General features: G+C 36.2%; 1 protein-coding gene across 1 annotated transcript in view; it reads left to right on the top strand.

Annotated features, from left to right (window-relative positions):
- DCDC1 (doublecortin domain containing 1) overlaps positions 1–26,010 on the top strand; it is a gene marked incomplete at both ends in the record, with an annotated part of 429,210 nt that overhangs the window by 227,039 nt on the left and 176,161 nt on the right. Inside the window, 6 exons of the mRNA XM_082661206.1 lie at positions 1,489–1,590; positions 4,740–4,903; positions 7,960–8,085; positions 10,508–10,613; positions 20,359–20,493; positions 23,003–23,121. Coding sequence (XP_082517332.1) covers positions 1,489–1,590; positions 4,740–4,903; positions 7,960–8,085; positions 10,508–10,613; positions 20,359–20,493; positions 23,003–23,121 — 752 coding nt within the window. The remainder of the gene's footprint in view (positions 1–1,488; positions 1,591–4,739; positions 4,904–7,959; positions 8,086–10,507; positions 10,614–20,358; positions 20,494–23,002; positions 23,122–26,010) is intronic.

The raw sequence follows: 26,010 nt of genomic DNA, 5'->3' as shown, positions 1-26,010 counted from the left end.
CAAAGGAACATCAATAAGTTCTCCAAACCGAGCCTTTGTCAACACTAACCTTGCAGAATGCGATCCGCCTAGAATTGTGAACCTAATTGCTAAATGGCTCTGTTGTTTAAGAGGGCCCTGAAGAGATCGTTGGGACAGTAAGCTTCTCCTCCCACATTATTTCCCATAGGTTTGTAGGCAACAGTTGGGTTTACAAAGTTCCTGGCTAAAGTAGAGAGATTTCTTGTTCAGAATTGTATCTTTTCTCAGAAAAGAGGTTTAAAAAATCCCCTTTAGCAAAAGCTACTGTAGAGTGTGGAGCATCAATGCTCCAAGGCTGACAGCTGTACCATCTCCACTAGGCTGTCAGTACCATGAAAAGCACAGAGTGGAGAAAATCCCACCGTTCTTAAACATTGTTACTCTTTTTTTAAACCTTTTTTTTTTTTTTTTTTTTTTTTTTTTGCCTAAAGCCTGAGGAAGTGCTATTGAAGCACATTATTTCCTAAACCAGGTTAGGACTAATTAAATAACTCTCAAACTGTCTCAAAAGTAAAACAGATGGTTTTCTTTCTTATATTTAAATAAAATATTCTCCCAAATTATCTTCTCTGGAGATAGCACTAGAAATAAATAAAATGGTTACTCTGATGTGATAGGTCTATCAGAAAGGGAAGAAAAGAACTTTTGAGAAAAAAATACAGTAAAAAGCAAGGATTTACGTTACTCATCAAGCCTCTATCGGCCTGCGTTCTCTCTTGCCTGGTGAATGACGCACCCCATGTGGGCCCTCAGCATGGTCAGAGGACGGTGTTCACTCTAGTGGAGGCTTCCTTTGGGACTGGTTTATTTGGATACCTTTGACCAGAACATTAGCTAGCATTTTCTTTTTCCAGATGAGCATTGCATAATGCAATGTTCTGAATTTTATCTCTGTTCTCAGCAACTTGTTGCTTATATGCACTTAAAATGGATGGCTTTCATTGTACCTTTATGCAATACGTTTGTCAGGTTGGATTTCCTTTCAGTGAGTCAAAAGATGAGCTGAACACTGATATATTTTAAATATAAATTAAACATTCCTTACATAATTGATGGCTTTATGTTCTTCAAAAAGAATGACATGAGCTAGTTAATTGGTTGCTAGCTGACCTTTCCCTGACGCTTGCCCCATGTAAGCATTCGGTGTAGTCAGTGATTCCTCCTTTAATGTCTGTGTTTCCTTCTATTTTAAGATTGTAGGGAATGACAGTCAGGTTAAGGACACTGAAACCAAAAGGAGAATCAAGGGACTTCCTTTATGCTATTCTAGTCCTGTTGCTTTTCATTGCCAATTACTCGCATGTGCTCATACCGGCCGTCTTTGCTTTACACAGTTAACCATATGCGTGAGTTTCAGTCGGCACTGTACTGTGCAAAATCAGGACTGCTTGTGTTTATATATGTATTTATATGTATGTATATGTGTGCGTGTATTTATTTTTAATTTTGAATGTGCTTATTTTTCAGATATTTGAAAATGGTAAAGACACTGGAGAGATCTCTGTTTGTATCAGTGAAAAAGATCTGGGGCCCAATAGCCCAATTCAAACTGGCTATATGATGGAAAGAGTGAGTTTACTGACTATTCATTTATGACTGTGAGCACCTTCCAAGTTACTTGTAGTTAATTTAGACAATTACATTTTTAAAGTTGTTCAGAAAAGATGAATCGTTTGCTGATCTGTAAAGATGTATAGTTTCAAGCTTGACTCCTGGATTCCGGAGGTTCTCAGCTTTAGTATAGTATTAACTCCTGACCTCTTACTTAATAGCATCTTAATCTTCATTATGCTTTTATTTGAAAATCTGTCTACACTGGACTCTGGAATTGACCTCTTGTTTACACATTGAAAAGAAGTGACATGATTTCCAGTGGAGGGTGTGTTCTGCGTCTAGGGTATTTCCAAGCCCTAGACCCTGAGCAGCTAACACACAGCCTTGGTCTTCTCCTGTGCTCGTTGTGAGCAAGTCCAGATGGTTTATCTTAGGCATTCTTACCTTTTCCTATTTTCCAGACAATTGGGATGTTTCTCAAGCAGAACCAATGTGTTCAGGGTCTTTATTTTGGGTCTTTGTCTTGCATGAAAGGCCACTGAATACCCTGTTGTTTACAAATTGGGGTTATTCGCCTGAGCGCACACCAGTGTTTTGGGCTCTGTTACTTGACCTTTGTTCAGAAACTTGCTCCATTTTTCCCCCCTTCGGTTCAGTACCCTCAGACTTACCTCTCCCTGGTGGTATCCATTACCTGGACTTCACAGTCAGTCACAAAAGCTGATCATCCGATCACTAGCTGAGCTCAGAAGAGATGGGAAGTGCTACCTTGATTGATTAGAGAGGGAATGATAAAGAGCCTTGGCTGGTTTTCTTTTACCATCACATCCCTGACTATACACATCACCATGATACAAAAGGCTTCCTAGAATGCTCTACCTGTAAATTCCTCTTTTCCACATTAGAATATTGTCCTTTTTGGTTCATATAAAAAATTGAAGATGGAATTTATGTTAGATTACACAGGAAGATATTATTCTGTAGAAAGCTTTTGTTGGCTAATGGCACACTGAAATTGATCTGTGGTTTGCATCTATATGCAAGAAAATCAGGGGAAAACCTTTAACTAGGGGCATTATAAAGCTTTTTGGGAGAGCCCTTGTGACACCCAAAGACGACTGTTCCCCTGGTGCACACTTGTCTCAATCACTAGCCTAAGATGTTTCACACTCTTCTCAGGTCCCTGAACAAATTCTTATCCTATAAAGGCCTGGTGATGACAACTTTAAAGATAAATGGGTGAAGATTATCACTATTTTTGGTCACTATAGCCCAGCCCTCACCAATGACCTAGAGATGAAAGACATTGAGGCCTTACCTCCTGTAGGCTGTCGCACGCTCATCTTTGAACACCTAAAATGCAATGTGTTGCCAAGTTGAGAAAATAGAGATTGCAATGCAACTCCTGTGAAAGTGAATTTGGCTAAGTGGTCAGGTGTTCACTTCCCTTCTACCACACACTCCTGTTCTTTGTGTGCTTATTTCTCTCCTGGATCAGGCCTTAAATTTTTTATATCTTCTCCCTTTACAAAAAAGGAGATGCCTATAAAGCAAAATCACTGTGATTTAAAAAATGATCAATGTTGCTTGTTTTCTGAAATAATAGCAAAGCCACAAAAAATAAGCTCAAGGGCTGAGACCACACAGAAATAAATGTAGGGCTTTATAAATACAGTCCATGGATTTCAAACCTTTTTGTGGTTCCAGTGAAAAAACAAAACACAGATTTTTACTATTCTAACACGTTGCCTATTATATTCCTAAAGAGAATAGTAATCATTATTTTTAACTCAAAGGACTTAGCTATGCTGGATGAAAAGTATTAACTTTAACGAAAGGAAAGATGTATCATCATTTTCAGCCCTTCTGATGCTCAAGGCTAAAGTATCTGGTCAGTGCAGAGCTGATAGAAACAACATAAAGCTGATGAAGTTGGAGATAAGATTATTTATCCCTAATTAGGGCAAAGCCTAAGCCTTAAGCCTTCTATAGATGTAGTTGCTGGTCATAGAAAATATTTTACTCGGTAAAGAGTTTACAGCAAAGAGGTGAGGAAACTGGAGATATATGACAGGCTTGCACCTTTCCTTTTCTCTGGGCCTCGGCATTTAGCACGTCTCAATATACCTTCAATGGGAATTAATAGAAGGAGCAAAAAAGGCACCCTGAACAGCAGCTAGGCAAGAAAAGGCTACAACTATATCCGCATCCCTGCCGAGATTACAGAGTAACAAGAAATTGAGAGACACAAGAACTGACAAGGCAGAGAAGAAAAGGAAGCCTGTGACAGAAGGCTGGGGGGAAAACAGAGTGATGGATAGTTGGGGCACAGAGCGGGAAAGAGCAGAGGCCTAAACACTCAAAGGTGACAGATAATGATGAAAAGTATCTTTTAAAAGTCCATGTGCAACACGGTTCAGCCGGATTTACTTTTATTTGAAATATGCCTTCAGTTAGAAATATCTTGATAATTTAGAGATTCTAAGTATAAGAAGCAAACACAGACAATGCTATTATTTAACATATTAAATGATAGCATTTCATACTTCACACTTCGATTACATCTTATTTAAAACTTGAAAACATCCACTATTGAAGCCGCTCGCAAGCTTCTGCAGAGCTCTTAATTAATACATCCAGGAAGAGTTCTTCTAAGTGAATTGGCTGGCGTAAGCCGGAAAGTCATGTTTATTTTTGCAGTCCTGTCAGTGGTGGGTTGTTCCACCGTTGGTTACCTGAGGTTAGTCTCGGTGATGGGAGATTGCTGATTGTAAAACTTGAACGTACTCTGGAAGGACCCAACAGAATGTGTAGCTCAGACAAGAAAAGCATAACCCTTATCAAAGAGGACTGGTACCGTGTGTAGAAGCTAAATGCTCTTTCTGTAAGACTGTCACATCTGCTTTCCGTCCCCGTGCCAAGGGGTCAGAGCTCAATCACGAGCCTGTGGCACCCCCTGCTGGTTAAAAGCCCATGCTCATTTTGTTACTTTACACCGAGCTAACCATTGCCATCATTTCACACTTCTTTTAACATTCTGTATGAATTTAATTATCATTTGTTTGGACTTCATCTGTTACGGAGTAGAGACAGTTTATCACAGGTGTTCACATTTTACGTTATTTCTTTTTCTTCTTCATTTCCACACCCCTCCCCACCACCAGTTACTTTTCAAGATTCATCGAAGACTTCAAGGTTCTTCCATCAACCCACCAGGCCTCGATTTTTCTTCAATCCGGCTTTTCGACGAGCACGGTCAAGAAATTAAGAATCCACTTTCGCTGAAGAATGAGCAAAAAATTTGGGTCTCTTATGGTAAAGCATACAGGTAGGAGCAAGGTGTTTATTCTCAATCTTTCTGGGACAAGCTAATTTAAAAGGAGAGTTGAGAAGCCAAGTAGCACCCTTTATAAAAAAAACTTATTTTGAATTCCAATAAAATTCCAGGGGCATTTTTTTTTTTGTGAGGCAGTATTGTTTGTGGGATATGACATCTCTCTCTCTCTTTCCCCCACCCCCCTGACTTTCTGTCTTAATGCCTTGTCATAGTTCTTGAAGTCTGCCTGTCAGCACAGCAAGTGGGATTTGTTCATGTCTGAGTAGTCACCTTAATGATAGCAGATGGAAACGCCACGGGGGCCCAAGCCCATCACACTGTCATTGTCGCACACTGCCCTGACCTGCTTCCACTCCTCTATTTTTTTGTCCCTTTTTAAAGGAGAAATGGATGGTAATTGAAAAGGATCTTAAGCAAGATTTATGAGGCTGTAGACAACATGATTCCCCACTATCTCTCTATGTTTTCACAAATAAAGTCTTAACCTTTTAAGCTCCAATGACAGGACAGCCAAAGATAAATTGGTAAAGCTTGTAAACTCTATCCTATCAAAGTTATGTTCCTCAAAAGCACCTTACATTATCCCACAATAATTACTGGTTATTACTGAGCATTGTGTAAATTTTTGTAGATTGGTAAATTCCTGCATAAAATTATCTGTGTTCCCAAGAAAAGAAAAAGGCTTCAGTCTACAGGCACTGATGAGCCTGGCTGTTGTGTGGAATATCTTGGAAATTTATGCATATTTTGACAGGACACATCCAGATGAACTCTGAAGCTGCTTGTCAGGAAACTTAAACACACTTTTCTGTCTACTTTTAATCTTTTTGTTTTGTTTCATTTTTAGCTCTTTATCTGTAGAACAGAATAGGGGAAATATTGCTTGTAGAATATAATTGATTATACACTAATTTTAACAAAAATAGCATAGACAGAACTAGGAGATGATTAGATTTACTGTATATTCTAATAGTCAAAATTTCAAAGAGAACTAATCTACTCAGAAATCCATGCAGGTTTTGGGAGACATTGGTAGGATTTGTTGTGGGTAGCATATTACAAAATCTTTCATCTGTCCCATTAGAGTAAAATTAAAATGCTTACTAGTATCTTATGCTGTGTAATTTATAAAACTAAAAAAATATCTGTAAGGAATGGTGCTTCTTCTATAGGCAGATTTCAAAATATAATTTAATTACATTGTGAGAATTATTTTTACAATGATAAAAATAGCGATGAATTTTAAAGCGGCAAGAATTCTTGTATAATTTAGCAAGCTCTTCCAATTACAAGGAAAGGCTTTAATAAAATGTATCTAATAATTTCTTCTTAAATATCATTGTTAAAGTGAAAGCAGTGACTGACTAATTATGATGTTTTTAATGATGTTTCCTATAATACAGTATTTTAATATGATCAAACACTTGTTCTTGGTTAATTGGATCATATTTGTGAAGTAACAAAAATTACTAAGTATCTGGAATATTCTAAAATCAACTGAGGATTGTAGTTGGCGGAATTTATAAGTGTGTATATTTGTTTGTATATCATAGCTATTTTAATAGCATAATGTATTATTTTTTTCTGGTTTTGAATCCAATATGAGGCATTAGGGAACCATTATAGCATTTTGCTACTATTGAAACTTCTAAATTAATGTCAAAAAAGTTATTTCCATCTAGTTAAAATATATTGAGAAAAGGATAAAATTGAGAAAATGTGCAATATGTACTAAGTAAATGATATTCATTTTCAGGGAGTAATTCTAACATGTCTAATATATGTTGATATGGGGGGTAAGGTTACTCGTTTGCAAAAGATGATTTTGCCAATATCTCCTTCTATTTTGAGTCCTTTAATTGTTTTTCTCCCAATTTTTATTTTGAAAAATATCCAATCTACAGAAAATTTGATACAATGAAGATTTATATATCCTTCACCTAGGTTCAGCAATTTAAGGATTTTGCCATATTTGTTTTACCTCTCTTATGTCTCCTTTCTCTCTCTTTTGAACTGTTTGGAATTAATTCCACACAATCATGAAGTTTTACTCCTAAATGCTACAGGTCACATAACTGAAGAACAGGATGTTCTCTCTATCACCACAGTATAATATCTAACACAGTCAACAATAATATAATATTGTCTAATATGTAATCTATGTTCATACTACCCAAAATCTGCTTTAGAGCTTTTTTTGTAATCCAGTATCCAGATAAGCTTCATCTGTTGCATTTAGTTATTTTCTTTAGTTCTCTGTAATGTAGACTATTCCACCATCTTTTGTTTTATTCTTCATGACATTGGTTTTCTTTTTGAAGAGTTCAGGCACTTTTGTTGTAGAATGTCCCACATTCTAGACTTGTGTGAGTGTTTTCTCATGATTAGATTCAGTTTAAATATTTTTGGCAATACTACACAGGTGATGTCATTGAGTCCTATGATTCTAAAGTTGAAGAGCAAGTGTTTGTCACCAATTTCAAAAACAAAATGGCTCATAATTGACATAGTGGCCATTCTTTTTATTTAAGATCTGTTTTCCATTTGATTTTAATTCTCATATAATTAAATTAACTTAAAACAATGTACCTGACAGTATGTAATATGACAAATCAAATCAGCATAGTATTCAGTGAGCTCACAAAAAAAAAGTTGTTTGTAGCCAAATATGAAGGATTAATTTGATTATAAGCTCCAAAGATCACCATGGGTGTATTGCATTGTAGTTATACATGAAAAATGAACATTATAGGAATGACAGTTGGTTGTTTTTCTCAACTAAATACTTCGCTTTTATTATTGAAATTATTTTTAAAAATTACATGTGTTGCAACTATCCTTCACATATTATAAATCAAACAAATAAACTAAAATGTGCGTGTCAGGTATAAGTATAGGATACCAACAATAGTGCTGTGTAATAGGAAATTCACTTATTTCTGGATTTTATTAGACATGGATATGGTATGTTTTATTGTTTATATGTACTCAAATTTCAGTGTTTGTATAATTTTGCAGATAGATTTGATGTTTTTTCCATTTTTCAGATCTCCACTAAACCCTGTTTTGGGTTTGACCTTTGACCAGGTGACTGCATTTGCCAGAGGTGGCATTACAGTCGCATATAAAACCTTCTTGGATCCTAATGCTGTTCTGCTACTGGGATGTGACAGGTAAATTAACAAGTGTTCAGTTAAAGCAATCTGAATCACCTAACTCATTTTTCCCAGAGTGAGATTTAAACACTAAAAGATGTTCTTTAAATCATCTTAAATAAGCAATTATTTAGTTTATTGACTTATTTCATGATATAATGAGCTAGTACTTAAAAGACTTATTAATTTTCCTTGAGTTTTAAAAAACATATGGGGCAATGAGCATAGTATACTTTCTGCTTTGCAAAGGTAATGATTTTATTTGAAATGTAAAAATTGTTTTTAGTGGATGTTTCTAAATTAATAGTTTTGAATGGAATAATTAAAATATTAATATGTTTTCTCATATGAGTGTTCATGTTTAAGCATCTCATTTGATGATGATAAATTGAAAACAAAAGCAATATGCTGGAGGCTTGGTGGCATAGTAAGAAGAGCAGGAGTTAGAAGATCTGGACACTGGGACTTCCCTGGTGGTCCAGTGGTTAAGACTCTGTGCTCCCAGTGCATGGGGACCAGGTTCGATCCCTGGTCAGGGAGCTAGATCCTGCGTGCCGCAACTAAAGATCCCTCATACTGCATCTAAGACCCTGTGCAGCCAAAATAAATAAATAAATATTTTTTTAAAAAAAAGAAGATCTGGGCACTAACCCCATTATCTGCTCATGACTGTCTGTGAGCACATGGGTGTCAGTTTCCTGTGGGTTAATAATAAAACCCAGCAGTTATTGAGTGTTGACCGTAGGCCAGGCACAGCTCTAAATGAATTGGGTAAGAACCTATTTCATCCTCAAAACAATTATTTTAATCCCATCACTGCTTATTAGCTTATTATTACTCCATTTTAAGGAGACAGAAACTCTGCCATGGAAGGGCAAAGTCATTTGCCCAGTCACACAACTTGTACGTGATAGAGCTAGGATTCTAACCCAGATTGTCTTTCTTAAGAACTAAGGGCTTAACCTCTATCCAGCGCTGTCTAATAGAACTTTCTCTGATGATGGAAACAAACTTTATGACATTGAGCACTTGAAATGTGACTAGTGTGACTGAGGAATTGAATTTTAAATTTTGTTTAATTAAATTAATTTTAATTTAAGTTGGAATATGTGGCTAGTGGCTACCATATTGGACATTGCAGCATGTTACTGATACCATGTTGGATTAGGTGATGTATCTATAAGGTCCCATCTAGCTTTAATATTTTGTAATTTAACAAATTATAACTTTCCTTAATATACAGGTAAAAAGGCTGAAATTGAGGGCAGATCCAGAGAATGAAAAGCAGTCTGATGAGGTCACTCAGTCTAGCTAGTGTCAACCTATTGCTAAATATGTCTAGAAAGACAGACTCTTTGGTCTTCTCCATCCCCCAATGATTGCCTGCACTTTCCAGACAAGATTATAATGTTTTGTCTTTCTCTCTTTATAGACAGAAAACAACTCAGCACTCTTTTTTATAAGCATTTTCACTTATGAGAAGATTTATTTCACATGCAGTAATCTTTCTCTAAGCTGTTAGACTTGCCTTTCACTTCAGTCTTTAGTTAGGAGTTTAATTTTTAATTTATGTACTGCTTCTTAATTTTACTTCCTTAATTGCAATGAATACTGTTTTAATGAATGGATTTAAATTAGATCTAATTCCCTAAGTATAACAATGTGAAACTTCCCTTATTGAGCACAAACTAATTTGAAGATAATTTACTTAATTTTTGGATTCCATTTGAATTTTCTTTGCATACTCTCAAGCGGATCATTGGAAATCTTAGTCGTCATCATACTCTTATTTATATTTCTCAGACTACTGAAAAAAAAATACTATCACCATTCCCAGAACTGTTTTCTGTTGAATAGCATGCTATATGGTATATCTTAACATATCAGCGTTGATCTAGGTGATTTTCTTTAGGATAAGAATTGGCTCACTTTTAAAATAAGTGATTTGGCTGAGCTAAGAATGAGACCAACCCTTCCCTTTTGTGGTTTGTCCATGTACCCTCTAGAACGTGCTGCCTCTTAAAAGACTCTTAAAAATACGAAACTAATGTTCTTAACATAACCGTTATAAAAGCATCCTTTATTATTTATAGACCAGTGTATTTAGACTGTAATTTTAATAATGATGATGGTCTCCACCATGAGTGATTCTGTAAGATTAAAAATTATTTTTTGTGTCTTTGTTCTATTAATAATCAATTAGGCATAGAATCCCCCCCCCAGTATTAAAAATAATTGTAAGGGAAAAATTTAAAGCCTTCCCTTTCCCAATGATAAATACAAAGATACTTTACAAATTTCCATTTAAAAAGACTATGGACTATACACTGGTTTTTCTCTCACTAGAAGAGTATAAGATGCATAAATTATTATGCTAAAGAGTACTAAAATTAAACTAATTTTATTCTAACAAGAACAATTAAATATTTTATTTTCTTAGTTGGGAAGTTTGTGAGGGATTTCCAATTAATTTCAATGGCATCAGTCAACAGATACCTGATCAATTTGAAAAGGTGGACTTGGAGAACCATTTCCTACAGAACAAGGTCAGAATTATTTGTTGTTCTGAATAAGTGTATTTTATGTATTGGACACTCAGTCAATACATGGTGACTGAGTAGATATTTGTGAAAGTTTTTGAACACTGTAAATTATTTTACAAATGTTAGGGGCAAGTATTATACATTACTTCCTGTTAACTAAGTATTGGGAAGTATTGGACCAGTATTGGGAAGGGTTAGAGGGAGGGATAGACTGGGAGTTTGGGATTGACATGTACACACTGCAATATTTAAAATAGATAACCAACAAGGACCTACTGTATAGCACAGGGAACTCTGCTCAATATTCTGTAATAACCAAAATGGGAAAAGAGTTTGAAAAAGAATAGGGGGAAAAAAAAACCTGAACCAATATATAATATTTCTACTTGAAAAAATTCTACCTGAATCACATCATTTAAGTACTATCGTTTAGCATATTTTCTTTATATCAACTATATTAATAAGTTGCATTTGTTTAAGAAATTCTTCAAGATGGCTGTTATATCTTTATACTTTAGGATCTGACCTATTTGCTCTGTGGGTCAATGTCTCTAAGGAACATGAGTTCTTCAGAGAACCCAACTCATAACAACTCAATCTAGAAGGTCTCTTTATTAATTTATATTTAGAAACTTATCCTGCCAGTAAGGAATTTTCTTCTTGCACTGAGCTGTGAAAAGCATTTTAAACCTATCTCCAAAAAAAGGAATAATTCTTTTGTTTTTCTCAGCTGGTAAGTTATGTAGGGTTGTTGTTCATTTCAGCTGCATAACTTTTAGTTTTTGAATTCATGAAACCAAAAACCAAAAGGCACCCACAGAGGTAGGGATGCCCAAAGAAAGGAGGGCTTTCTGTTAACTAGTCTGGGCCCTTTCTTTGTAAGAGACAATGCAAAAGACACATTGTCCCAACATGCTCTTTTTAAAGTTCTCCATGTTGCCCATTCAGTCTTTTATGTCAAAATTTACACTGAAAATATTAGTTGTTTCAAAGTGCATGTGAATCTAAATAGTATAATTATAAAAATAGAATAAAACAAACAATGATTTCTAATCCTGTTTTTGAGCAAATGTAGAAAATAAATATAAGTTGAATGGTGCACTAAGAATAATGCCTTTTATATTCATCTGACATTAAGTTTTATTTGCCATAGTTCCAATCCTGTTGACATTCCTATTTAGTTTTTTGCTGTAACATTATCTTCCTGCTCAAAAACTTGTATGCCTGGCTGTTGCCTATTAAATTTCCATATCCTCATCTGGCCTTCATTGATCTCCATGATTCTTCTCCAATCTTCCCCCACTCTCAACTTGTCTTTCCAATCTTCTTGATCTTTGTTGTAGCCTACGCTACAGTCGGAGCTAATAAATTGGGTCCCCTACATGCTTTACACTTTGCTTTACTTGTGCCATGGCATGTGTTGTTCTTTGCTAGGATACAACCCCCGCCATTACCATTCCTTGCTTTTTAAGGCTTTCTTCAACTTCCTCTTCTTCCACGAAGCCCTCTCAGATCCTACAGAGAGACTTAGCCTCGAATTATTTTGTGTTCTCAGAACTTATTGTCCTTTGAGAATTGTTCTTAGAGGTTGTGTTTTGGTATCAGCATTTGCATTTGTGTCTTTCTCCTCCACTAAATTGATAATTCTCTGTACACAGATTTTATGTCTTACTCATCTTTGTATTCATGAGTGCTGGAACAAAGTCTTGAATGTAGGGCAAGTGCACAGTACATGTTGATGAATGATTTTTAAAAGTTAGCTGTAATCTCTTTCAAGGTTCACTATTCTCTAATATGTTCTTTGGGTGTTAGCCAAGCTAGATTGTTCATTTGTTGTTTTCTGAGCACTTCATGATTTCTGTTATTATACCCATGTGCGTCCCTCTGCCTGGAATTCAACCTTTCTTTCTTTTTTTTTTGCGGTACACGGGCCTCTCACTGTTGTGACCTCTCCATTTGCAGAGCACAGGCTCTGGATGTGCAGGCCCAGCGACCATGGCTCACGGGCCTGGCCGCTCCGCGGCATGTGGGATCTTCCTGGACCGGGGCACGAACCCGTGTCCCCTGCATCGGCAGGTGGACTCTCAACCACTGCACCACCAGGGAAGCCCAACAACCTCTCTTTCTTTGTCACCACCCCCCACCTTCTCTGTCACCCTTGTGCCATATCCTAGCATGGTGTCTGGCATATAGTAAGCATTCAATAAATGTTTATTGAAATCCTGCCCATCATTCTAACCTTACCTGATTTCTGCCTGCTTCATGAAGTCTTTCTTTACCCCAACACCATGCCCAAACCAGATATGATGTTTCTGGCTTTGATACCCCCATTGCATCCATTCCGTACCATTTATAATGACTTTGAATTTGGTGCTGTTCCTCTTACAACATTTTTTGCATGATTTGAAGTCAAACAGTGTTCCAAGTTTGGGCATATTTTAGGTCACTTTAGAGTAGAATGGAGAGAAAGGTAGATTTCACTGAGAATGTTGGTATCATATCATAAAGGGTCTTTTGTGTGTGTGTGTGTGTGTGTATGTGTGTGTGTGTGTACTTTTTTGTAACATCTTTATTGGCGTATAATTGCTTTACAACGTTATGTTAGTTTCTGCTGTATAACAAAGTGAATCAGCTATACGTATACATATATTCCTCTATCCCCTCCCTCTTGCATCTCCCTTCCACCCTCCCTATCCCAACCCTCTAGGAGGTCACAAAGCATGGAGCTGATCTCCCTGTGCGATGTGGCTGCTTCCCACTAGCTATCTATTTTACATTTGGTAGTGTGTATATGTCAATGCCACTCTCTCACTTTGTCTCAGCTTACCCTTCCTTCTCCCCATGTCCTCAAGTCCATTCTCTACGTCTGCATCTTTATTCCTGTCCTGACCCTAGGTTCTTCAGAACCTTTTTTTTTTTTTTTTTTAGATTCCATATATATGTGTTAGCATACAGTATTTGTTTTTCTCTTTCTGACTGACTTCACTCCGTATGACAGACTCTAGGTCCATCCACCTCACTACAAATAACTCAATTTCATTTCTTCTTATGGCTGAATAATATTCCATTGTATATATGTGCCACATCTTCTTTATCCATTCATCTGTCGATGGACACTTAGGTTGCTTCCATGTCCTGGCTATTGTAAATAGAACTGCAGTGAACATTGTGGTACATGACTCTTTTTGAATTATGGTTTTCTCAGGGTATATGCCCAGTAGTGGGATTGCTGGGTCATCTGGTAGTTCTGTTTTTAGTTTTTAAGGAACCCCCATACTGTTCTCCATAGTGGCTGTATCAATTTACATTCCCCCCAACAGTGCAAGAGGGTTCCCTTTTCTCCACGCCCTCTCCAGCATTTATTGTTTGTAGATTTTTTGATGATGGCCATTCTGACCAGTGTGAGGTGATACGTCACTGTAGTTTTGATTTGCATTTCTCTAATGATTAGTGATGCTGAGCATGCTTTCATGTGTTTTTTTGGCAATCTGTATATCTTCTCTGGGGAAATGTCTGTTTAGGTCTTCTGCCCATTTTTGGAATGGGTTGTTTGTTTTTTTGATATTAAGAAAACTATAGGTCAGTATCACTGATGAACATAAATGCAAAAATTCTCAACAAAATACTAGCAAACAGAATCCAACAGCACATTAAAATGATCATACACCATGATCAAGTGGGGTTTATCCCAGGAATGCAAGAATTCTTCAATATACCCAAATCAATCAATGTGATACACCATATTAACAAACTGAAAGATAAAAACCATATGATCATCTCAATAGATTCAGAAAAATCTTTAGACAAAATTAAACACCAATTTATGATAAAAAACCCTCCAGAAAGTAGGCATAGAGGGAACTTACCTCAACATAATAAAGGCCATATATGACAAACCCACAGCCAACATCGTTCTCAATGGTGAAAAACTGAAACCATTTCCTCTAAGATCAGGAACAAGACAAGGTTGCCCACTCTCACCACTATTATTCAACATAGTTTTGGAAGTTTTAGTAACAGCAATCAGAGAAGGAGAAGAAATAAAAGGAATCCACATCAGAAAAGAAGAAGTAAAAGTGTCACTGTTCACAGATGCCATAATACTATACATAGAGAATCCTAAAGATGCTATCAGAAAACTACTAGAGCTAATCAATGAATTTGGTGAAGCAGCAGGATACAAAATTAATGCACAGAAATCTCTTGCATTCTTATACACTAATGATGAAAAATCTGAAAGAGAAATTAAGAAAACACTCCCATTTACCGTTGCAGCAAAAAGAATAAAATACCTACGAATAAACCTACCTAAGGAGACAAAAGACCTGTATGCAGAAAACTATAAGGCACTGAGGAAAGAAATTAAAGATGATACAAATAGATGGAGAGATATACCATGTTCTTGGACTGGAAGAATCAACATTGTGAAAATGACTCTACTACCCAAAGCAATCTACAGATTCAGTGCAATCCCTATCAAACTACCACTGGCATATTTCACAGAACTAGAACAAAAAAGTTCACAATGTGTATGGAAACACAAAAGACCCCGAATAGCCAAAGCCATCTTGAGAAAGAAAAACGGAGCTGGAGGAATCAGGCTCCTGGACTTCAGACTATACTACAAAGCTACAGTAATCAAGACAGTATGGTAGTGGCACAAAAACAGAAATAGAGATCAATGGGACAGGATAGAAAGCCCAGAGATAAAACCACACACATATGGTCACCTTATCTTTGATAAAGGAGGTAAGCATATACAATGGAGAAAATACAGCCTCTTCAATAAGTGGTGCTGGGAAAGCTGGACAGCTACATGTAAAAAAATGAAATTAGAACACTTCCTACCACCATACACAAAAATAAGCTCAAAATGGATTAAAGATCTAAATGTAAGGCCAGACACTATAAAATTCTTAGAGGAAAACATAGGAAGAACACTCTGACATAAATCACAGCAAGATCCTTTTTGACCCACCTCCTAGAGAAATGGAAATAAAAACAAAAATAAACAAATGGGGCCTAATGAAACTTAAAAGCTTTTGCGCAGCAAAGGAAACCTTTAACAAGACAAACAGATAACCCTCAGAATGGGAGAAAATATTTGCAAACGAATCAAGGGACAAAGGGTTAATCTCCAAAATATACAAGCAGCTCTTGCAGCTCAATATCATAAAGGGTCTTAATTCAACTGGAAGTTTTGTAGAAAACAAGGAGCCACTGCAAATATTCAAGCAGAGACAAGATCTTATTTGATCCTGTGCTAGGAAAATATCTCAGGAGGTCCTTATCTTATCCTCCCACTCCTGCCCTTCAGATTAGAAATACCTAGAGGGCAAAGGGCATTCTGATCATTCTTGTCTCTGCCACAGTATCTAGATACTCAGAGTTAGCTAAATGGAATTGAATTCACTAGTTAATTAACTCATTCAATAGAAAGCAGGTCAAACCTGGGGGGGGGGGGATGTATAGTGGAGAGTTGTCAGAGGAAAAGAACAAGAAAGGATTCTCTCTTTGATTTTAAGCCAAAGTAGAACTTTAAAAGAAAATTATATTTTCTAATGTTGAAAAATGAGAGAATAAGAATCCACAGTTATTTTATCACTATTAATTCATTCTAATGATTCAGTGAAAGTGAGAAAACACCTCATCCTAAAAGTTTATACACTATTGTATTTTTAGAAGAAAGTTTTTTTGAGTAAAATTTCAGTCTACTCAGAATAGTGGTATAAGAAAGCAAAGATTTGATAAACTGGATAGTAAAGAGAATCTTTCAAAGAAAAATGGCCCCTTAGCTATGAAACCTTTGAAATCCTTTCAGAAAAATGCCTCCGATTATATACAGAGAGGTGATCAGTACATTGGAAATAGCAATTTAATAACCTGAAAAGGAGCACTTTTAAAGAGAGATTCAGGCAGAGGTGATGGATGTCCACAGAGAATTTTATTGTAGAATCTTGATGCTCATGGCAGTATAGAAGGCACTAAGAGAATTACAACAGGGATAGAGAGGAGGGAGCAGAAGCTGATATTCCTGATGCATATGTTTTAAAATTGGCTTGAGATAGAGATAGCAGTGCCCAACCCCTGACTGTTCTTTTAAATCTCATATTGACAAGTAAAACCCTTCCTACAGAGAAAAATTTGGAACATATAATCCTTATTAGTAATGTAGAAGACAGATATAACCCTGACAATTACAACCTGTTGCTCTTTTATCCATTTCTAAAAAAAGATTTGGAATCTACTACAAGTGGAGAATTTTGGTGAACACATCTTTCGTTCTATTGTTACATAAATTGGCAACATTTTTACATTGCTCTAGTTTATGGGAAATAAAATTATATGTTTCCATGAAGTGGGTGAGAGACAAACTTCATGGTAGTTAATATAAAAGAAAAAAGATTCATGAGAAGAATAGCTTGAGGAATACCTGGTTATGGGAAAATATAGCAGAAAAATATACTCCGGTGTCTGGCAGGTCATATATTCTGTCAAAATGAAAAGGAAACTGATTTCGATCCTATCCTTTTAGTATGATCAGACATAAGCAGCACATTAGTGACAACTTTTGGTATGGAAACAGTAAGAAAAACACCAAGTTATGATTTTAGAATTATGGCATGTTTGTTACCAGTTTACTTGTAAATTAAGCAGTCATGGATGCTAGCAGAATATGTTATTCTGTATGTCACAAAGGAGGCTAGGAAAAGGCAAACAATTCTCTACTGTCCTATTTCTTTGGAGAGCAAGTCCTCAAGAAATAATATTTCCTACACATAATTTGTACTGGAGTAAATAAAAAATTTTAATTTAAATTTTGAACTGATTGACATTAGAATAGGACACAGAACTTTAAATGAAACTGCAAGTCCCTTCCTTATTTTTAGACCAAGAGTTGGAATCTATTTGAGGACTGCACACCTAGATCCTAGATATTTTCCCTTGTTTGGTTGCATAATTAGGTACTCGCTAATATTTTCTGCTTTCCCAGCTTTTCCAGTTCTTGGTCTTAGAGGTGGGTGGATTGATCAGCTATAGATTTAGAGAATGGAAACAATAAGAGTGAATATCAGGGACATGAGGAAAGAGATTGTAGAACATTTCTTGTAGGTGTGATTTTAATTTGTATAGTAAATTATTTAACTTGGTCCTAAAATTACTGTCAAAAGGAAAAACCTTAGAAAGTTTCTGTGTAGTAAACACTTTGTTTAGAATGAAGGTTGTGGTCTATGAGCTCCTTCTTTCAAGAAAAATGTCATTGTCTTATATTTTGCTCCTCAGTAGATCTGTAGGAAAAGACCTTATTACTTTGAAATTGCACAGGAATATTGAAGTCTGCTCCACTTTCATTGGTGATTTGGAGAAAGAAAATTAAACAAGAAGCTTTAACGGGCCCAGTACATGTATGCATCTTTTTTATCACTGGCATCGTCTGTATCAGCACAGTTTTTTCAGACAAGCAAAATCATAATGGTCATTTAAAGGAAGCTATGTATATAGGTATTCAAAAGAATAAAAGAAAGCTTCTTGTTTTGATTCTCAACAGGACTTAAAAAGGTTTTCTAATGACATACATTATGGTATATATTTGGAGACCTGTCTCAACATAAATGCTTTTATACACATGCCCGTGAATGCACACATGTACACACACATGTGCACACACACACACTCAGAGACACACATGGCATATTATGTTGCAGGTTGTCCGAGCACTTTTCTTTTCTGAATTCCAATTTTTATCTCCCCCACCTTCCTAAACATTTGATCTACAACAAAGCTATCAGATTAAATGAAAAAGAAAAAGGAAAGTGACATCATGAAGAGAATTTAATGGCCATTGTCAGTTTTAAGTGTGTTAGAACCCCAGACTTGGCAGGATTTTTCTTTTTTAGTAACGTGAAATGAAGCTGAGTTAGTGGGCCTGGCTCTGTCTGGTCTATGTGGAATCACTTGGGAACCATCCAGCAAAATATCTCTCAGAGAACAGCATGGTGTTAATACTGGGTGCCAACCCAAGACAGACACAAAGGACCCCTTCGCTCTTCACCAATAAGCCAACTGTTAAAAGATTAAACCATGTTGTGGAGATAACAAGAATTTAGGCACTGGCAGCAGGTGCTGTACAAAGAAGCAGTTGGCAGTACGATTCTTCTGTCTGACATTCCAGTCAAAACAATCTTCTTCCCAGTTTCAGAGGAGAGTTGTGAGTGTGATGGCAACTTGGAGTTAGGAGGTTGACTAAGAGTGCTACTTTAAATGCCGTGTCCTGTGGTGGATGGATTAGTAGAATATAGTTTACCATTGTTCAGAAACTGCGGGGGATTCCCCTCCAGAATCAGCCACTACTGGCTAACTGGGGAATACACAATCAAAGAGCTGTAAATCAAATCTGCTTATGTGGTGGGGTTGCTGTATTTTTAAATTTTTATTTTCACATATAGGAGTCATATGACATTTTCTTCTCTAGAGAAGTAACTATCTTCCATTGTAGAATAATTATAGATAATTATGGAATAATTATCAAATATATTGGTCATACCCTTTTGTTATTGCCTGTTCACACTTGTAAAACATTACCTTTTAAATTATTATTTAACTTTTGTTTTTTTAAAAAATCATTTGCTACTCAACAAATATCTAGGATTAGCAAAGATTTAGAATAGACTTTTCAATATTTGAAAAGGATTTTAACTGTTATTGAAGCAACATCATTTACTAAGTTTAAAGCATAAGTTGGCATATTCCCATAATCCTATACAAATAAGGATTAGCACTTTAAAAGTTAGCATGATTATTCAGGGAAAGTGATCATATAAGTTAGGAGATAAAGTTTATTAAATATGAAGGAGTAGAATTCTGACAGATGACATGAATGACTGTTAATTTGACAATCAGGTCTAAGTGAGAAACGCTAGAAGGTGCACAATACGTTTGGCGTTTGTCATCTGATTAAACACATGGGATAGAGATACAGTGTCTCCCCAGTCGGCCCCCTCCCATTCATTCCCACAACTGTCACTGAAGTCTCAGCTCCTGTCCCTTTATTCTTATGAGGTTGTACAAACTCTCAACTGTTCTCCCTGCATTTGATCTCTCCATTCTGCAATCCATTATGTTTACACTTGCCAGGTCAACCTTTCTAAACCTTCTGTAATCCAGTCCCTTTTGCTTGAAAGCCCTCCTGACACCTAACTCCATAGCCTTACACTTGACGCCTTCTAAGTTTGGCCAGATTTACCTTTTGAGACTACCAATAAATGCTAAGGTGCATTGATTATACTATTTTCCTTTGCTTGGAATACCTTTTTATTCTTCATTATTCCTGTCAAACTGTTTTCATCCTTCAAGGCCTGGTCTGGATGTTACCTCTTTCAAGATGCTTCACTTTTTGTTGCTCCTGCAGAAATGAGCCTACCATTCTTTGCATACTATAGCACTATTTAATCAAACATATGGAGCTTAACATGAAATTGTGTGTGTTATCGCCTCTACAGTTGTAAGTTTATTTAGGGCAGGAAAAATGTTTTATCATATCCCATACCACACAGTCCGGGGCCTTCCCTATCAGAGCTGGTGCCCGACAAATATTAATTGAATTGAGTTTAATAGGATTGAACACTACTGTTTCAAAAGAGACCTTCTCAATCAGAAACATAATGTTCTAGATTATTTTGGTTAAGTATGTTGAGGAAGGTTAACTTTCAGACTGTAAGTTAAAAACATGCTTCTTCTCATGGTATAGGTGAACCCCAATATTGTCCTTCATGCCTCTGTTTCCATCAGAAAGTGGAATTTCTCAAGTGGTGAAGAGAGCAGTGGGACTCACATAGCACCATCCACCCTGTGGCCTGCAGCCAGCGTGTGGCTGATCACAAAGGTATCCAAGAATGTCTGTTCTCCCTAAGTAACTTCCTGGGCTCACTGTGCTGCTCCAGTTCCTGATGCCCTCGTGCACACAAGCATGCAAGTGAAAGCATATCGGTTGTTGACTGTCATGAATCTGTGCTCTGGTTTGTCTAGTGCGGAGGACCCCGACGTGAGCATTCAACTCAGTTTTAGACGTGCTGATTAGTTAATACTGCAGAATGTATTTAAACCTAGCGCAGAGCTTAGGTATACTCTACAGACTCACCATTTTCATGAGATTTGTCTGAATCTCATTTGCTTCCGCTCCTTAGTCTTCATTGTTGAGGTTCGCAGAGCTTGGTGGATTAGCACCGTATAGTGATGGCATATGGTCTTAGTAAGGATAGTTTTAAAAGAAATCCCTGAGTATAAAATGTGAACAATGCCTAACATATTTTATTCCTGTGTATTGGCACTATTTTTTTTAACTTTATTCTTATACTATTGAATCAGATTTAAACTGAGAACATGTCATTGTTCTCCTCTTCCCTCTTGCTATTGAAAGACGTTTTGTAATTGCCACCAAATATTTACGTCTGGAAAGAGATGGTACAGCTTATATCTACCCTTCTTGTGCCTCCCTTTGCCCCCTCCCTGGAGACTATTTTTGCTTCTTTTTAGCACTTCCATGGGTGCAGAGTCACCCAGGCAAGTTTGCTGCTACTTAGTTTAGGGGGTAGGAGAGATTGAAACTATTTTCTCATATGAAATTTTGGATTGCCCTTAACTTTTATTTTTGCTTTTCTGGGAGTTAAAAACAAAAATATAGAGTAACTAAGACACAAAGGTACTAAAAAATATTATTCACTTCATAGACAAAGGCAGAATGAGATTAGATATTTCTTAAATCTGCTTCCAACCTGGAGACTCTATTAACTACTAGCCCTAAGCTGCGTTTTATTTCTGATTTAGTAATAATACCTGCCATTTTGTTAAACGTATGCTAAGCATCTTATACACATTTATTATCTCATTTAATCTTATAAAAACTATGCAGGTTTTCATTATACAGCTGAAAAAACTGAAGCTAGTAGCTGGTAGAGGAAAGATTCTTGGTCTGTCTGACTTCAAAACTTATGACCTTTCACTGTAATATAAAACACTGCTCTGTATCTGACCAATTTATGAGCACTGATGGAAGTGTTTTAGTTTTAGGACTGCCACTGAACATTTATGTGACCTCAAGTAAGTCACATACCGTATCTGGGCCTTAGTCTTCTGGTAAAAGAGTTGGACCAGTTGATATGGAAGGTTATTTTCCCAGATCTCATATTCTGTAATTCTATGGTATCTGTTCATAGAATTTCATGATATCAGAAAACCTGTACTTGTCTAAAAATTTTCCTAAACTAATTGAAATGCTTGATGCAAACAGTATGAGTTTTGGAGTTAGATAGATCAGAATTAGAATCCTTTGTGTGACCTTGGGAAAGTTACTTAGCTGCACTGAACTACAGTTTTCTTATATATAAAATAAAGTTAGTCACACCTGTCTTGCACAGTTGCTGTGGTGATTAAATGAGAAAATACGTGTGAAGTTCAAGCGTACAATCTGGTATACAAAAAGTGCTTAATAAGTGGTGATTCTTTTTTCTTACCCCAAGGAGTTCCCTTTCTGTATAGACAGGCATGTTCAAAAGAGGATTCCATTCAGGGCTTATTAGAACAAAAATTTAGAAAAATATATTTTTCCTAAGTCATTGTGTAGTTCTTTTCCACACAACAAAAATGTGAGAAATAAAAGTCACATGCTAAAAGAAAACAATTTTGAAAATCTTTTAAGGTTTAGAGTTCTATCCTTTTTTTCAAAATAAATCATTTTACCTGTTCTTAACAGAGAAGTTTCCATGACATAAATCCTCAATATGTGTAAATAAATTCCTAAGTGGTTGTCACTTATTTAAAATGCTGTGTTGATTCACTAAGTAAGAAAATTGTTAAATGGCCATTCAAACAATGTTCTCAATCAATTTCCTTATCTGAGAATCCTAACATTTAAAACAAAAGCAGTTCATAAACCACCTTAAAATGCTTAACCCATGGTATTTAGACCCAGAGTAAAACTTTTAATTGGTACAAAGGTTAAGGATTTGTTTCAGTCTTTTCAGTTCACTGCACTCTTTTTTTCTGTGCATACATATTTCAAGTAAGCTCTGTAGTTATAAGTATAACAAGTGACACGTGATGGGTCCCAAATTGCTGCACTGTGAAATACGCACAGAAAAAAAGGACAAATGAAGATATCAAGGTCTGTTTTATTTTGCACTGAACTGTAAAATGCCACCCTTGTCCGACAGAACATCACTGATTCTGAGCAGGGCTCACTGACTGCTAAGTTGTGGGTAGTGTTTCACTTTTGGCAACTGTTAATATCCGGGTTTATCCAGGCATAATGACCTCACTATTTGTGACACATTGTTGAATTTTCTGGTTCTTTTAACTTATTTAGACCTTTCTCCCCCTTCTCTATTCATTGGAAGACTGGAATGATCCTGAGCCGAGCGATAACTCAGGGCTGCCTAGCTATTGGTCATCCAGTCAGAGTCAAAGCCACTGAGGGAACATCACTAGAAGGATACAAGTTAATCCTACAGAAAAGGTAATGTTTATGAGCCATTTACCTCAAAACAAGAAATGTTAATTTCAAGATTCCCAAGCAGTCAGATCATGATGCTTCCTGGCTTAGATGGAAATTTCATTGGGTTTTAAATTTGTTTTCAAAATATCAATATTAATTTTTCTAAAATAAGCTTGAAAGTATATACCACTTAGTTTGATAGTGTTTCTTAGATATTTTTAGAAGTGAAAAGTTGGTGTTCAGTATGTATCTGTGTTTTAGACAAGCTGCTGCTTTACTCTATAATTATTGAAACTCCTTTCTTTATATCCATTTTGGTTATTAATTAAAAATTTTAATGTTCTATATGTATTCCTAATCTTTTCTCCATCTTCTGAATGTGAAATATTGAACAGTGAAAGAAAAATCAAGGAGACAAAAAATTGCTGGCTTGTAAGGTACCAAAAGTGCCATTCCTGTTTGTTTTTCTCTGACTTGGTAAGATAAAATTAAAAATAGATTTAGAAGAAAAAATTAGCAATAAGGAAGAAAGGTGATTTACCTTTCCTAAATGCTTTCTTTTTTCTTTTTCATTTGTCTTTTGATTTTACCTAGTGTTGACAAAAACAAGTCCTGTTGTACTTCAAGACTTAGAAAGCTATTAGCCAGCTACTTCTGGCTGGATAGACATTTGCGATGTGCTTAGGGCTGAAAGCAGAACAAGGGCAATTAGGCACCAGAGAAACTGGCTCAGCCACAAATACAGAAGGGAAATTTTCTCTAACATGCAAAGCAGACTGTCCAAAAGGCATTAGAACATTACATAATGGCTGGGAATGTGATCTACAGAGTCAGATCTCTAGAGTCTAGAATTCTTACTCTAACAGTGACAGCAAATCGAGACAGACACTATTTTAATTTCTCTATACCGCATTGTTACATGTACTCTTAACAACGACCTGATAAGGTAGGTGTTGTTACTATCATTATGGATGAGGAAATTGAAATATAGAGGTGTTAATCACTTACTCGAGGTCATAGCTACTAAGCAATTGGGGTGGAATGCAAAACTTAAGTAACCATAATCTATAAGTCACTCTTGGCCACAAAACTACACAGTCTGTAGGCCAAAATCCAGTCAAACAACTGCCAGTGAGTGCCAAGTGTGGTAGTAGATACCTCAGTGAATGAGTAGGGTACATTAATTGAGAAACCCAGGCAGAAGGATGAGGGAGACAGTAGCTTGCTATCTCACAAGCTGGCCAGTGCTAGTAGAGTCCTAAACACACAGTTCCCAAGAAGGGGAAAACAAACTCAAAGCAAGTCCCAGTTGATGTGGTGCTATATTTGGAGTAGGTAATAAGAAAGATTTCTGGGGCAGAGTCAATGCTGTAAACTGGAAACACACAAAGCGTCAACTTGCAATAATGACAAGGGCAAACCATGGGACACGGAGACAGAGATGCTTCAGCTCACTTAGTCCAGAGTTATAATAAAGAGAAAAATCTATCAATTGTAACTGACCCAGAAATGATGCAGATTATAGAATTAATACTCATGTCATTAAACAGTTGTTATTATTGTATTCCATATATTCAAGAAGCTAGAGGAAAGAATGAACATGTTAAATAGAGACATAGAAGATAGAAAAAGACTCAAATCAAATTTCTAGGTATGAAAACTGCAATGTATGACATGAAAAATATACTGAATGCGACTAATAGCAGATTAGACACTGTGGAAGAAAATATTAGTGAACTTGAAGAGATAGCAATAGAAACTATTCACAATTGAAAGCCAGAGAAGAAAAAATAATATATTGAAAAAAAAAATGAACACAGCATCAGTGCGACGTGAAAAGCTTCATATGGCCTAATCTCTGAATAATTAGAGTCTCTGAAGGGAAGAAGCAGAGAACAGAAAAATATTGGAAGAAATGATGTCTGAAAAATTTCCAAATTTTGTGAAAGCTATAACCCACACATCCAAGAAGTTCAACAACTTCTAAGCACAAGAAACACAGAGAAAAGAAACCAAGGAAAATCATAATAAAACTGCTTAAAATTAGTGATAAGGAGAAAAATCTTATAAGTACACAGAGAGGAAGACATTTATTATTTACAAGAGGAATAAAGATAAGACTGACAGCAGATTTCTTGTTGGCAACAATAAGAGTGAGAAGAAAGTGGAAGAACATCTTTAAAAACTAAAAGAAAAAAAAAAAACCAACGTGTCAGTATAGAAATCATCTCCCAATGAAAAATCTTTCAAATATTAAGGCAAAATAAAGACTTCAGATATTATTCACAAACTGAAAGAATTTGTCACCAGCAGACCTACAGAACAAAAAATGTTTAAGGAAGTCCTTCAAGCAGAAGAAAAATGGTATCAGATGAAAATGAAGAGCACTGGGAATAATAACTACATAGGCAATATAAAGACCTCATTTCTTATTTTCTTTAAAATATAATTTATTGTTTAAAGCAAAAAAATAATAAATTTATTATGGAGATAAAAACATGTAGATATAAAATATATGAAGGCAACAGTACAAATGCCAATAAGAGAAATGGAAGAAAGGGTCTTTTTTTAAAAAATTAATGTATTTGTTTATTTATTTTTGACTACGTTGGGTCTTTGTTGCTGTGCGCAAGCTTTCTCTAGTTGCGGCGAGCAGGGGCTACTCTTTGTTGCGGTGCATGGGCTTCTCATTGCAGTGGCTTCTCTTGTTGTGGAGCACAGGCTCTAGGCGTGTGGGCTTCAGTAGTTGTGGCACGCAGGCTCAGTAGTTGTGGCACGTGGGCTCTAGAGTGCAGGGTCAGTAGTTGTGGTGCATGGGCTTAGTTGCTCCACGGCATGTGGGAATCTTACCGGACCAGGGCTCGAACCCATGTCCCCTGCATTGGCAAGCGGGTTCCCAACCACTGCACC

This window comes from Grampus griseus (assembly GCF_964374135.1).
Source record: "Grampus griseus genome assembly, chromosome: 8".
NCBI lineage: Eukaryota > Metazoa > Chordata > Mammalia > Artiodactyla > Delphinidae > Grampus > Grampus griseus.
The sequence above is the reverse complement of the archived record's forward strand: the minus strand, read 5'-3'. Positions and strand labels throughout refer to the sequence as shown.